At 37.2% G+C, this 14226-nt stretch overlaps 3 protein-coding genes across 6 annotated transcripts; 2 read left to right on the top strand and 1 right to left on the bottom strand.

Annotated features, from left to right (window-relative positions):
* The first annotated feature begins 1597 nt into the window (after positions 1 to 1597).
* LOC106645860 (uncharacterized) lies at positions 1598 to 8201 on the top strand. Its single transcript, XM_014361816.2, has 8 exons — positions 1598 to 2022; positions 2128 to 3715; positions 3807 to 4041; positions 4111 to 4220; positions 4306 to 4552; positions 4630 to 4834; positions 4919 to 5120; positions 5201 to 8201. The coding sequence occupies exons 1-8, from the start codon at positions 1793 to 1795 to the stop codon at positions 6761 to 6763; spliced, it is 4380 nt and encodes a 1459-aa protein (XP_014217302.2). The 5' UTR covers positions 1598 to 1792; the 3' UTR covers positions 6764 to 8201.
* A 1205-nt stretch (positions 8202 to 9406) lies between these two features.
* Positions 9407 to 11799, top strand: LOC106645884 (nucleolar protein 11). Of its 3 annotated transcripts, none has more exons than XM_089589448.1 (5): positions 9407 to 9483; positions 9691 to 9827; positions 9901 to 10432; positions 10517 to 11550; positions 11638 to 11799. In XM_089589448.1, the coding sequence occupies exons 2-5, from the start codon at positions 9696 to 9698 to the stop codon at positions 11764 to 11766; spliced, it is 1827 nt and encodes a 608-aa protein (XP_089445574.1). In that variant the 5' UTR covers positions 9407 to 9483; positions 9691 to 9695; the 3' UTR covers positions 11767 to 11799. The 3 variants fall into 3 exon arrangements, with proteins under 3 accessions (XP_089445574.1, XP_089445575.1, XP_014217338.2); XM_089589449.1 differs by lacking the exon at positions 9407 to 9483 and having other exon boundaries at positions 9497 to 9827; positions 10517 to 10932; positions 10993 to 11550; XM_014361852.2 differs by lacking the exon at positions 9407 to 9483 and having other exon boundaries at positions 9497 to 9827.
* On the bottom strand, positions 10229 to 14211 carry UQCR-C2 (Ubiquinol-cytochrome c reductase core protein 2). Of its 2 annotated transcripts, none has more exons than XM_089589450.1 (7): positions 14008 to 14211; positions 13552 to 13694; positions 13279 to 13470; positions 12972 to 13188; positions 12461 to 12893; positions 12154 to 12371; positions 10229 to 12075 (listed from the first exon to the last, which is right to left on the bottom strand). In XM_089589450.1, exons 1-7 carry the CDS (start codon positions 14050 to 14052, stop codon positions 11992 to 11994), a joined length of 1332 nt encoding a protein of 443 aa, XP_089445576.1. In that variant the 5' UTR covers positions 14053 to 14211; the 3' UTR covers positions 10229 to 11991. The 2 variants fall into 2 exon arrangements, with proteins under 2 accessions (XP_089445576.1, XP_014217339.2); XM_014361853.3 differs by having other exon boundaries at positions 12154 to 12375; positions 12465 to 12893; positions 14008 to 14208.
* Positions 14212 to 14226: the final 15 nt, after the last annotated feature.

The raw sequence follows: 14226 nt of genomic DNA, 5'->3' as shown, positions 1-14226 counted from the left end.
CTACTGTTTATTACTTATCTCTTTTTTTTGACATGTGCGAGCGCGCCGGGCGCGCCCTATATGTACATGGAAGCTTCCGTCTCAAAATCATTAAAAAAGTTAGATTTATGAGTTATTGGGTTAAATTATTGGTACTTACGTGTAGGTTGAAGCTGCTTTATATAGTTGGAGTAGTGTTCTTACCTGCAATCAATTGAAAAAATTTTTTTTTCTATTGGGTGCGACTTATCAAAAATTATAGCGATCGAAAGAAGATGATCCATAAAAATCGCTAACAATGATATATATACATATAGTAGAAATTCTTTTCCTCTTTAAACCTCTATAACTTTCGATTGGTGGCACTAAATTGTTTTTTTTTTTTTTTTTTTTAATTAATTGGGCTTTATTATGTAGCTTTTATTTAAGCTAAGTTGGATCCTTTTAAAATAGTGTATATACCACACCGCCACTAACGTTCAAAGTATCATTACCGTTGATTGACGCATCTCGCGAAAAAAAGGTGTTTTGGCACAAATGCCAAAAGATACGTGATACTTACGTCTAAAGTTTTAGTCCAACAGTAATGGAAAACAAGTTTGGTGTAATATATATATAATATGTTGTCCTAAAGTGTGAAAAAGAAATACACTTTTATCATTGGGGTGGTCGGAAAGGACATTCAAGTTTCGCAAAATGACGTTTTGTATGAACATCCTTAGTGAGAAAACGCGCACATTATACTTTTAAAAAAATTGTACGAGCCGCAGGATGCAGGTGAACAGAAAAGATAAAAATTTTTTATCCCCGTACAATAACGTCAAACCTTAGTTAAACTTAGTTTTGAACTCGGTTTAACAAAACGGTGTGGCCAATTTTTACTTGCGTTCCATCAAACTCTCACACTCTTTATCAATATAATTATTGAATATAAATGCGCGATACACTCATTTTTTGACTATGTTTTGGGGCCAAAATGCGGGCTCATTTCTTTGATTGCAGTTAATGAAGGAATTTGGTTTTGATGGCGATAGATTGATATTAAGTACCCCAAAGTTATTTGACTTTTATTCGCAAGCTCCATGTCCGCGCACGGCGAGGGCCAAAAAGTGACAAAACTGAAGAGCGATTTAGAGGACGAAGAGGACGTTTCGACCGTTTTTTCGAAAATTTTACCCCCACAACGATTTCGAATGCTGTTTTCGAAGAATAGTGAAGAAAGAGCGCAGTTTGTTAAATAAACATATAATTCACTTTCATCTAGGAACGCGCATACCTATACTAATCGGAGGGACATCGTATCGTTTGAGTCGAGTCAGTACCGGGTTCCGCCGCGGAATCATCCATATACATGACATCATGGTGTGGTATACACACTCTCGCACACTACGAATGTTGGGTACTTACTTTTTATTGGATTCGGGGCTACATTACATACCTAAATAAAAAAAAGTGAAAGAAAAGAGAGAGATAAAGTCTTGTAGAAAGAGAAGAGAGAGAGTCTGCACACATAAAGAACAAAACACGAAAACTGCTGCTAGAAGGTCTCCCATCTCCCACAGCATCATTTGAGCCACCGCGGTATACGAGTTTTAAAGTTCTCCGTCGTTGCTCGTCGTCGTCGCGAGCTTTTTCGCACACTGCCTATACGGACTGCAGCAGCTGCGGGAAAGGATCAACCGCGTCTACGACATATCTCGTTCTCGTTTGCGGTCGCGGTCAGTGTGTGTGAAGCGTGGCTTAAAAAAGGGACACAACAGACAGTGAGGGGGTGGCCGTGACTCCTGGCGCACCAGGATATGTTATTGTAGGCATGCCGAAGAAGGCCGGGAGGCATGTTGCCCACGCGCGTGAGTCCACGCTGCAACATCAGCAACAGCCGGCGACCGGGCCGAAGGAAAAAACCATCAAGGGTCTCCGGAGTGTGCACATCGGGCCCCGGCACGGACGACGCTGGCTCTCCCTCAAGAAGAGGCTTGGTCTGCACACGGACGACGATCTCGTTCTTTACCTGCTCAACCTTGCCGACTCGATTGACACTCGGTAAGACCTGTTTGTTGTTGTCGATCATGATACTATTTTGTTTATTCGTTCTGAATGCTTCTCTTTGCTTGGTTCTTTCGAGGTAAACTTTTGTATATTCTACAGGAGAGACGACGAGTGCCATGAAGATGAAGAGCCTTGGAAGCCGGGGAACGATAAAAAAATTAAAGCCCTTAATAGCGAAGAGGCTGCAAGCCCGGTGGTGGAGGACATGCAGGAATTGCCAAGGCGCAGTCTGAGGAAGCTTACTGCTGCCTCCGAGGAGTCAATAAAAAGTGAAAAGGCTGACAAGCCGGAAAAAGTGGCAAATTTCACGAGTAGTTTGGAAAAACAGGATAGCAAGTTGTATTTTAAACCAGGCTCTAAGACCAGTAAGACAAAGCGCCATAAAAGCAAAGGAAGACATCACAAAGAAAAGCGAAAGAAAAAGAAACATCAAAAGATCAAAGAGTTGGCTCTGAATAACAAGGTGTCTAATGACGTTTTGTGGGAATTTGAGTCAAGTTCTGAGACTGAAAAGTGTTCAACTGATGTGCAGGATAATTTCGTTTCACAGACAATCACTCAATCACCTGTAGATTCCAATTCTGAAGATACTGCTAAATTTTTAGAATTGGACAGATCGTGCAAGAAAAAAGACAAAGAAGCTTGTCCAGATGTCCGTGAGCTTACATCTGGTGATCATAATTTCAATGAAATTTGTGATCAAGAACAAGAAAACATTAATAAGGTACAAAATTGCACAAATAAACAAGCTGAAGATGTTGAAAATAACTCGGATGAATCAGATAAAACGTTATTAAGCTCGTTGAAGTCAAATGAGGATTTGTTTGCGCATCCTGCAAAAAGTTCATCAAAAGAGGTGGATGATAAAAAAGAAGAGCCCGCGGAACATGAAAATTCAAACAAAAAGCATAAACGTTCTAAACATGGATCCGTGGAGACTTGCAGCGTGATGGTGGAATTAGATAGAAGTTATTGTGACGAATTAATAACATCACTGCACAAACGTGATAAGAAAAAACACAAGGACCACCAAAATAAGAAACACCGTGATGTGAGAAAAGCTCCTCAAGATGGGATTGTGAGCACGGATCAAAATCAAGACATTGCACACTCCAATGATTCTAACCCAGCAACTGTCACTACTGTACCTGATAATAGTATTTCTGAAGCACTACCAGATGAAAACGCTGGCTCGGATCCTCCAAGATTAGCTATTAAAATAAAAATGTGCCAAGAATGTAATTGCAGGCATTTACAAGATGCTTGTCCCTTGATGGAACCTCAATACATCATTAATGATTCCATAAGTCTGGATCAGTGGGAAAAAAAACACAAGAGCAACTCTGAAGCCATGAAAGGCTACAACTCCAGTGATCCAATGTCCCAAGGCTATGATAAATATTTGGATGATGGCTTCGAGTCAGATGAAGATGCACCAGAGCAATACAAATCAAAAGCAAAATCAGAATTTGAAGAGAAACAAGAAGTTATTGGCACTAATAGGCCGCTCTATTCAAGAGAATCCTTGCCTGATTGCTTAGAGCTCAAGTCAACAAACACAGATCACGGTCTAGGTGTGTTTGTAAAAAGTAGTATACCTATGTATGCACAATTAGGTCCTTTAGTGGGTAAGCTTATTCAAGAAATGGATATACCAGATGATTGTTCAATGAGACACATCTATGAGGTATAATTAAATTTTTTTAATTTAATTTTTGTTCAACTTATATTGACATTTTCAAGTGAAAACAATAAAACTTCGATTGTTTGCCCTTTAGGTAGATGTCAACAATAAAACGTCATACATTAGTACCACAAATCCATTAGCTAGCAATTGGATACGTTATGTTAGACCCTCCGAAAATAAAGAAGATAGAAACGTAGTTGTGGTCCAAAGAAATGGAGAACTCTTTTTAGTAACAACTAAAAGTTTGAATACGGGCACAGAATTGATGTATTGGTCAGATTCAAATACAACAAATTGGGCTAGAAAAAATAAGATGGATAAAACAAGTAATGTATTAATGAATATTTCACCTGTTTGAGGTCTCTGATTACAATGATATTAATTAATTATTACAGATTGCGGAGGATGTAATTTAAATTTTACTCATCCAATTTACTATCGACTTCATTGCTGCATATTTCACGATATGAATTTTAGTCTTACCATAAGGAAATATCACTGTAAAGTACGTGACTTGAATTAATATTTCAGTACTTACATTGAAAACTTGAGTTTGGTATTTATTCCCAATACTTGAATATTTTTCTTAGGTATGTGGACAGGCTGTTTTAGGGAAAGAGAATATTATGAAGCACGCAGCTCAACTTCATGAAGGACAGGGTGCATATCAGTGTCAATATTGTAAAAAATTCTTTTTAAGGCTAAATTATCTAGAAATGCATAGAACATACGGTTGTTCCCAAAACCCTCAGAGATCTAGACCTTTGTGTGATTTTTGTGGTCGCAAATTTTGTCAACCACAAAAGCTCAAAGTACACATCAAAAGGATGCATAGTGGTAATTATATTTGATGCTATTTTATTTTGGAATAATTTTAAAAATAAAATTTTTACAATTTATGCGCTATTCAACAGATATGTCAGAAGTATTACGAGAATTCCAGTGTAAGTTATGTTTAAAACTTCTTGGTTCCCGCGCTGCTTTACAGCGACACATGAAAGAGGTCCATCAAAAAGACGTTGTTGGAGCAGCTACTTGCGACCGTTGCGGAAAAATGTTTCAAAACAAAAGTAATTTAAAAATTCACATGTTGACCCACAGTGGAGTCAAGCCTTTCAAGTAATTTTATTACCCTTATTTTACCACGAGTTCATTTTTTAAATTCAATTTTAAAGATATTTTTAATTGAAATCGAATTTTCAGATGTAAAGAAAATAGTTGTAGAGCTGCCTTCACGACAAAACAGTGCCTACAGTTTCATTATAAAAAAGTGCATGGACTTAGTGAAGACTTGATGCCAAAAATCGAACGATCGGTAGCTTATACTTTCGATGCTTACAGTGGAGGTTTAGCAGAAGATTCTGGCAGAGGGAAAACGCCAAAATTCAATAAATCAAGTTCACAGGTATGCAAAACTTAAATTATTTTATGATAAATCGTAACTAAATAAATTTGTTAATCAACAACTACGATTTTTTACCACAGGAAAACAGTGATAGTTTAGCATCTTTTGACGATGGTAGCAATGAAAATAATAACGCGCCATCCACTGCTGAATTGCCGTGTAACAGTAATAGCGATTCAAATAACGAGTTTAGACCTAGTGAGGAGCCAAGTGAACCTATACCAACAGTGAATGAGCCTTCTACGGAGTCACCGACAGAAGAGAATACCGAATCGGATGTCGATCTCATGTCGATATCTTACAGATCGCGAACTCCAAACAAAAATGAAAAAAAGTGGATCGGTGAATTCGACCCTACTCCGATGACACAACCGCCTCCCCCGCCGCCAGCTAATGTTCCTCCGACCGACATTTACGATTTCCAAGATAATAGAAGCGATGAGGATAAAATTCAGGATCAGCCGCAACAGCAGCTGAGTCAAAATTTGATTGAAGAAACTAAGCTTGGTTTAAGCCTGTACCGAAGAACGGACAGTTCGAACGCTAGTCTACTCGTTGAGGCTGCACTCGACGCTGCCGAGCGTGAAATCGGAGTCGTGTCCAGTCCCATTTTGGAAGACAACGATCGCGATACAAACCTCTACTCCCTTTCAAACGAGCTTGACTTCAAAACCGCCTGTTCGCAAGCTCAAGTCGTTCACAGGTCGCCAGACACAGGTGTCCACTTGGATTCCTACATGCAAGACGAGCTAGCCGCATCCCCAACAGTTAATCAGCACATCAGGCATACGCCACCAAACCACATGCACTTGGACTTTCATCTGCACAGGCCTGTTGACTACGTCAGTACGGCGGGACGAACGCACAGTATCGAGCAATATATTGACCAACAGGACCTCCAGCGGGTCATTCACGTATCCCAAGAAGTCCCGACGTCGCCCCAGCGTTATCCTGAAATTTCTCATCCTCTCAGTCACCCGCACCTTCATCCGGCATCCCATCACCATCACCAACATCACCAGGTACCAAGCGAAGCACTTTCCGATTCCGAGGGTGATTCCGTTGCACAGAATTTGAGTCTTTCCATGAAGGAGAAGAGTCTACAGCAGCTCGATCTGTCCAAGTATGATGGGCTGGAGAGCGAATTCAGCTTAGCCAATCGGGACAGAATGAGGTTCGAGCCTCTCATAGTGCAATCCACGACCGATCAGGGTCTCGACATGTCGGCCAGGGGTTTTCAGCAGACTTTTGGATCCCAGGTACAAAACCATCACCACCATCATCACCATCTTTACGAGATGAGCGAGCGCGAGCGTCAGGGCGTCGATCTCAGTAGAACAGCGACCTGCATGTCTCCGCCCTCCTATCCACCGCCCTATCCTTCCTACTCGCACGTGGAAGTGCCACGGGTCGTCAGCTTAGAGCCAACCCCGAGGTCTCACCACTTGCATACCTCCGTCTCCCGTATAATTGCCAGTCCCCAGCCAGCGAGCTCACTAACTTCTCATCTCGTTCCTGAAAGCTTGGAGAGTCGCATTTTGTCCTCGCCGCCACCTTCGATGCCGACTTACAACACGAGCTACTCGGTAGGTCCAGCACCTTATACTTCCAGATCGGGATATCACTATTCCGGCTATTATTGAGCGTTTATTAGGACTACTCGTATCTTTTTCGAGATGTTTTATAGGTATATACATCTTACATAAAGCACAAGAGTTTAAGCTTTTACTGATAATCTCTCTTCCCAAGCGTAACTTTTTGCATCTTCATTTTTTTTTTTTTTTTTCAAGGTCCATGTAAACAGTATACATCCTTATTATATATTAAAATATATTTTTTTATTTGTAGCCAATTTGAATACATGGTAAAAGAGTAGATTGGTGGCTCTGCTCTATTAACGATACGATCCTCGTATTCGATTCAATAAGTTATCTCTATTATACGATTTAAACGCCTAATAGTTATAACAAGTGTATATTATTTATACACTGTGATACCAATCATGATATTTTTTCTAGTCATTACTTGATGTACATTATATTTTATACCACGATTATTTCCAGTGTGTAGATTAAGTGAAAATTCGTCGGTAAAAGAACTGTTTTTGTATTATTTTGTTGTAAGTAGCTTTTTAATTATTTCTTTAATTTGATGATTTTTACGATTGTCTGTTGTTTTTATTATTCGGCTGATATTATATGGTCTCTTTAAATGATATTTTAGAGAATCGGTTTATATTTGCGTCAGTAAGCCCAGTAGAATTTTCACGAAAGTTTCTCTCTTTTCTTCTACGCATGTAATATTTTGCAAAGACTCGCAGTCATACAATACATTTTGCTTTTATGTACTTAGAATACATTTTATCTCTGTAGGTACTTTCGAGATTTTAATTTTTTTTTTTTTTTTCTTATATGTTTCGTGATTGTGTACAACTCATGCAAATTTAACGAATCATAGACAAATATATTTTCTAAACAATGTAGTATAGTTCAGTGGCCCTTTTCTCTGCCTCTTAAAAAAGGACCAAGTTAAAAACTCCGTTTTTTTCGTTCATGTGTCTTACTTTCAAGTACTGTACATTGCAAAATAAAAATTTCGATTCCAGCTAATATTGTATGGTTTTCAATGGAAAATCATTCAAAAACGTATTTTTAAATACGTGATTGAATTTAAAAACTCTCTGAAATAAATATTATTTAAAAGTTGTTTAACTGAAAACTTAAATTATTCTCATAATTCCGTAGCGATTGACAAAGCACATTTATTGCAAAGGAAATGAATAAAAAAATTCACTGTCATTTATTTTTGCAACCAAAGATATAATTTAAAAAGACTTATGTGCCAAAATAAATATGTATTTATTACATGTATTAACAGTAATTAACTGATAAATGATTTAGTTTTTCGTTTTTAGTAGTCGATTCAATAGCATAGGTAATTTTTAAATTCCACTTTTATAGGATTTGTACTAGATAAAATCTGTATGAATATAATAAATTATAATTAATTAAGTTTATGGAATTAAAATGATAATCAAATACGAGCGCAAAGAAAAATCAATTTAAAATTGCGTTAGTGTATTTTACACGGAAAGGTATGGACTTGAAACATTACAATTATTACCATAATCGATGTACTTATGCATATAGATGGTTATATACATAATGTAACGGTACAAATTAAAAAATCTTTAACTATATTAAGCCTATATTTTTTTCATTTGAAAAGTATTAAATATTTGTCTAGAATCAATTTTTTCGATTACGCCTATATGAAATTGTATAAAAATAAAATATAAAATATTTCGAAAGTATTGTTTAAAAATTATTTTGTATAAAACTATCTTACTCGTTTCAAATGCGTGTTTGTAATCTTATAGATAAATCAGTTCTTTAAATAATATCTTCTAAAACGAATAAATGGATTTTTAGTAAGAATTGACGTTCTGTCAAAATCAGACGATAAAAAATTTACCGTTATTCGAATAATGCGAAAAATAAAAATCTTTACCTAATGTGTGAAGAAAAAAAAGAAAGAGAGAGAGAGAGAGAGAGTGGCTATATAAATATACCCGGCTAAAATTTTCACTCGACTTTGAGATATTTTCAACAGATAAGTACGTGTACATGTTGTCGTCGAAATAACGATAAAATAAAAACAAAATAATGTGTGCAGTGTGCGTTTGCGATTTCGTAGGTATCAGGTACCGCATTTATCTGATCGAAATGTACGAGACTGTGGAGATATATGTGTATGTATGTCATGTATGTACGTCAGCTCGTTGTAATAAAAAGAACAATTTTTTATGTACAATTATGAACGAGAGTTTTTTTTTTTCCTAAATAAATTGAAAACAATTCAATTATGTATGAGTAGTCACTGTGCAACCTACTGCAACTGAAGTAATTGGTTTGTTTAAAATTACCCTCTGGATTTCAAAAAACAAGATTGAAAATTATTTCGAAAGATGTCAACTTTACGGATACCTTGGCTTTTCTTCTTTATATCAAGTACTATAATTTACGAACACTAAAATTCCAATCTGACTAATTTTCGTAATATCCAATCCAACCCATCTATTAGAAAAAAAAATATTCTAATAAATGAAATGCATTCAGAAATCAAATTTATGAACACTGAAAAACGTCTTAATTTTATTTAACCACAATAATTGTATACACAACAAAAGGTAAACAGTTTTGAATTCTGGACTGCTATTGCTATCTGTGCGCGTGAGTTGCGCAGTTATACACGAGAACGCACATGGCCGATGTGCGGCGACGGCTGGGGCGGCAATTCTGTCTGCTACTCTCTGCTTTCAATTGTGTGCTTAACCTAAGTCGAGTCATGAAGAATTACAACTGTTAAGTATCGTTTAAATTTTGTAGTGATTGATAAGTTAAAAAAAAAAATCCTTTTTCAAATTATCACCATGTTGAATATTATGTGTTTGAAAAGCAATTTCATACTATACTGTCGAAGCACAGAGTGAAGTGTATATTACGGAGTTATATCGTCCAAGAAGCCCATGTGATTCTCGTGTGTTAACTCTATTTGTATTTTGTAATAGGAATTATGGCTCGTCTAAGTTCTTACTACACTTTGTGTCCTCTTATCGATCAGCAAAATCTACTTGGTGTAGAAACAGACTCAAGCCCTGGATGTGCAATAGTTACACTTGGCAAAAACATTGTCATTAGATACAAGGTCTGGATTATCTTTTTTTTTTTTAACTTACTAATTTGCAGTTTGATATTTTAATTTGTTGATTTTTGTGCAGCTCCAAGATTTGAAACAAGTTAGTAGTTGGTCCACTAAAGAACGTTTGAGCACCAAAGTTATTTTTGATGAAATTTTGAATAACTATGTTGCTGTTTTTAATGGGAAAAACATTAGGATATGGAAAGAGGAAGAAACAAATTTGGATAGCGTTAAAAAATATAAATTCCTATCACCAATACATACCATTCTCACATTCAAAGATGGTCCACCAATTTTGGTATTACAAAATGGAGCTACTGCATCATTAACTTGGGCCCTTGAAAACAGAAAAAATTGGGATGATCATGGAATTTTAAAACCAGATGAAAAAATACTCAATTGTCAACTGGTTTGTGTAAAAGAAAAACTGTATTTGTGTGCTTTGTTGAATATGGAACAAACATACAGTTACATTGTTGTTCCACTCAAAAGGGACAGTCATATGGAAGGATCGGAACAACACACAAGATTAGACCTGAAAAGATCTTCTGAAACTTTAGTTGGTCACGTACTTTTACACAACGATGATAATGCTCATCTACTCACACTGTGTAGGTTTAATGTATTTTTTAATTATTCTTCACTTACATCTTAATACATTTGTAATACAATCTTTTCTGCTGTTTTATCAATAGGGTCACATGGACGACTATACAGCTATCCCCTCATCGGATCAGCCTCGGAATCAATTCCTGGTTCATTAGTTAGTGTTTTGGAGGTTGTTAAAACCAGTTATCCAGTAGTTATGGTTGCTCTGAATGAAAGTACAATAGCAGGATATGGTGCAGATTCCTCCGAAGAAGGAGCAGTGTTATTTATTTATAATGTTCAATTTAAATTGGTTCAAGCTGTTCAAAAATTAAAACTTTACACAGCAGAGTCGAAACTTTGGAAAATTGAAGATAAACTGTTGTTAGCAGCTAACCGACATCTTGCTATAGCCCCTTACAATCTAGAGCCACAGAGACTCAAGTCAATGCTCGGTTCAACTCTAAATTTTAAAAATAACAATCTAGCAGAGGATGACATAGTTGTTGTTCAAGAATCCGAAGTTGCGGATTGGGGAAAAGCTCTGCCAAGTGAAATGGCTCATAAAGTACCTGTACATAAGCTTAAAAGTAGTCTTGCAACTCAAATTTCTGCTTCTTTGCGTGAAGGAACAAATGATGCTACGATACATAACAACATCATACCACAGTTAATTGAATCTAAAGATGTTTCATCTATTTTATGGTGTCTAGAAAATTTGAAGGAAGTACCCGTAGAATCGTTACTTCAGATTTTAACATTTAGTTTAAAAACGGATAAATGTGCTTCTGCACCAAATGGATGCCTGGAAAATTCCAAGCCAAGTGTATATGAAACTTTACAAAGCGATCTATTAAACAAAATTTTAGAAGTTCAACACACGGACATTTCCTTAGTGTCTTACCTTAAAACGGGACTAAATTTTGACGCTACTTTAAAATTATTAAGCCATTTAATATGTAAACTTGATGATGAAGCCTCCGATGATGATCAACTTGGTTCTAAACAAAAATTAGATAATTCTCAACTTTACGAGTGGGTAAAACTTTTATTAGATTCTCATTATCAGGATTACATATTATCTCAAGATGGAGAAGTACTAGTTATGTTTGAAAAATTGAAGATAGTATTGGATGATCACGTAAGTATTTTGAACGATTTTATTTATTTATGGAAAATTTTAGATACTAATGTTGAACTATAAACTATTAATATGTTTATTTCGCAGTTTGAATTGTTACGAGATTTGGGAAGTCTGAGAGCATTAATCAAAAGGGTAATAGACGGAAAACCTCTGACAGTAAAATCTAATGATGTGAGCAGATTATATTCGATAGAAGCAATAAAATTATACTAAAATAATTAAATAAATATTTTTTAAATAAACTAATCCAATCGTTTTCTTTGTTTTGTATTAATTATTGAATTTAAATATTTACAGAATGATACTTGTAATAACTTTAATTCTCTAATGCGTCTGAAATTGTGAATCGATTATTTTTTCAAATTTTTTCCCAATTCTTAGGAAAAGTAAAAATTTAACAGACAACACTATCCGTATATTTATTTTTCCTATGACTTTTTACAGTTGTTGAAGGTAGGGAACATTTGATAAGTTTCCAATTGAAGCCATTGACAACTTTCCGTTAGCAACTTGGCAGGCAGCCTGTAATGAAAATGAGTAGTTATTAAAGTTTGTTTCTCAATAGACACAAATTACAAACTTATATATTTTGCTTCTTACTTTTTGAACATCAGCTGTGGTGATTTTATCAATTTCAGCTGCAATAGCTCCCGGGGACAGCACCGATCCAAAGAAAAGTGCTTGCTGACCTATACTTTCATGGAGCAAAGCAGGGTTATCACCAACCGACAAGACTGAAACTTTCAAAGCTGCTTTTCCACGAGCAACATCGCAGTCTGAGATATTTGGTGACTTTAAAAAGTCAGCACCGGCTTTCACTAGCTGTAAAAAAAAAAAAAAAAAAAAAATTAACGATTGTAAAGATCTGTCAAATAAGTAACTTATCTAAAACTCGGTTTGTGAACACTTACAGCACTAGCAGAATCAGCTGGTGCAGATATAATAATTCCAAATAAGCCAGTGTCGCTATGGCTTGCATTAAATGAAACTGCAGCAAACAGATCTTGTTTGGCGCAGCCAAGAGCTTTGTAAAGGGGAGTATTGCAAGATCCCCATTTAACCTTAGGTCCGTCACCTACAGCCTTTTGTAGCACTGCAAAAGTAATTGCATCCTTTGCATTTTTAAGGCCAGTACCCTCGACTGCCAGAGCTACACTAGCCAACTCTGAATTACGTTCCTTGCGAATTTCACCTCCCATGTATTTACTGATAGGGTTGCAGCCTTCTTGAGAACTAATACTTAATCCAGTAGCAAATGATTCGATCTCGTTTAGACAAATGCCAGAGCCAACAACAGCACACCTAGGGCCAGTGTAATGATTTGCAACAAAGTGGCTCAACTGTTGAGTAAATACGTATGATAGAACCACGCAGATCGTAGAAGCATCACATTAAAATTCAATCAAAGAGCAACTTACAGTTTCTGAATTTATTTTGCCGATTTGTCTTTTAGGACTGTAAAGTGAGTATCCGAGTCCCTCCCTGTAAGCAGCTTTGTAGATCAACTCGACCAGTCTCACGGTTTCGGGAACGTTTGAAACCTCGTGTCGGAATCTAGGAGTCTCGTCAGAAACTTCCCAAGGCTTGAATACTTGACGGGTAGCAACATCTTCCAAGAAATTGAGTGCCGTGGCACTGAAACGTTGTTAGTTTGTAAATAAAAATTGTAACGTGTAACGAAGCGCAGCATATTTTAGACTTGAAAGAAAAAACTGATCAACATACAGATTGTCTCTAGTGATCTTCAAGGTGTAGGAAATGCTTTCACGATCGCCAATGGCTGTCAATTCACCTCCGAGCTGTTGAATGTTTCTGGTAACGGCAAAAGTGCTCGAACGGTTGGTTGTTAAGCCAGCGCAGATTCTCAACAAATGCGAGATCCCCTGAGTTTCGTAGGTTTCGTTTCGTGGACCAGCCCTAAAAAGTGTTTACAAACAGCTTGTCAATTTGATGCTCGCGTCATCATTGCAACAACATAAGTAGAATGTCGATCGTTACTTGAAGATGATGGAAACCTGGGTGAGAGGACTGGCGTTGTCAAACGCAGCCACAGTGATTTTGTTTCCGAGCACTTTGACGTCGGCATTGCTCGCTCCACACGGGGCGCATTGAGCTGCAGCTGCTGCGGCGTAGTGGCGGATCTGTAAGAAGCAGCAACAAATCGACCACGTTTTGGCTAAGTATGTTGATATAATAATAACTCATGGCCACAGCTGGTAGACATTCTATATACATGGGCGTTTGGAAGAGGATGGGCGGCTTAATACCAAAATGTGCATAAATAGTGACATTTGATGATTAAGGTTTTACATAACACATGCAGTAACATCCACATACACGCGTGCGCGCACCAAGAGACAGAAGTCTCGAGAGACAATCCCCTCGAGCTGTCAGCCGAAAGATCAGCCACGGGCTTGATTATATACACTCGGACAGCTACTTAGACAGACTCACCGTTGGATTCTTCAGCAGAGGGTTGCGCATCGCCGAGCAGGCCATTTTTCGCGGATACGAGGAGCAACGGTGTCCGCTTGAGACGACTGTTGAAGCCCCGCTGCGGCGAAAAGAAAAGAGAAGGTGTCTGCTGTTGGCGTTCTGATCAAAGTGCTTTCTGCTAATCAGCTGCTGTTAGGTTAGGTCACGTGCGACTGCGCAAGGAGAGAGAAGTTTTTA

The sequence above is a fragment of the Copidosoma floridanum genome, unplaced genomic scaffold (assembly GCF_036245765.1).
Source record: "Copidosoma floridanum isolate Cflo_tuat_1 unplaced genomic scaffold, Cflo_Japanese_pri ptg000009l, whole genome shotgun sequence".
NCBI classification, from domain to species: domain Eukaryota; kingdom Metazoa; phylum Arthropoda; class Insecta; order Hymenoptera; family Encyrtidae; genus Copidosoma; species Copidosoma floridanum.
Note: the sequence above shows the minus strand (reverse complement) of the source record. Positions and strands in the feature narration are given on the sequence as shown.

Bases quoted from the DNA above. Each gene is read 5' to 3' on its own strand.
- LOC106645860 (XM_014361816.2), top strand. From the start codon at position 1,793: ATGCCGAAGAAGGCCGGGAGGCATGTTGCCCACGCGCGTGAGTCCACG. The intron at 3,716-3,806 runs GTATAATTAAAT...TTTGCCCTTTAG, and splicing joins CAATGAGACACATCTATGAG to GTAGATGTCAACAATAAAAC. The intron at 4,553-4,629 runs GTAATTATATTT...GCTATTCAACAG, and splicing joins CATCAAAAGGATGCATAGTG to ATATGTCAGAAGTATTACGA.
- LOC106645884 (XM_089589448.1), top strand. From the start codon at position 9,696: ATGGCTCGTCTAAGTTCTTACTACACTTTGTGTCCTCTTATCGATCAG. The intron at 10,433-10,516 runs GTAGGTTTAATG...TTTTATCAATAG, and splicing joins TGCTCATCTACTCACACTGT to GGTCACATGGACGACTATAC. The intron at 11,551-11,637 runs GTAAGTATTTTG...TTTATTTCGCAG, and splicing joins AGATAGTATTGGATGATCAC to TTTGAATTGTTACGAGATTT.
- UQCR-C2 (XM_089589450.1), bottom strand. From the start codon at position 14,052: ATGGCCTGCTCGGCGATGCGCAACCCTCTGCTGAAGAATCCAACG. The intron at 13,695-14,007 runs GTGAGTCTGTCT...TGCTTCTTACAG, and splicing joins CTCTGCTGAAGAATCCAACG to ATCCGCCACTACGCCGCAGC. The intron at 13,471-13,551 runs GTAACGATCGAC...AACACTTTTTAG, and splicing joins CAGGTTTCCATCATCTTCAA to GGCTGGTCCACGAAACGAAA.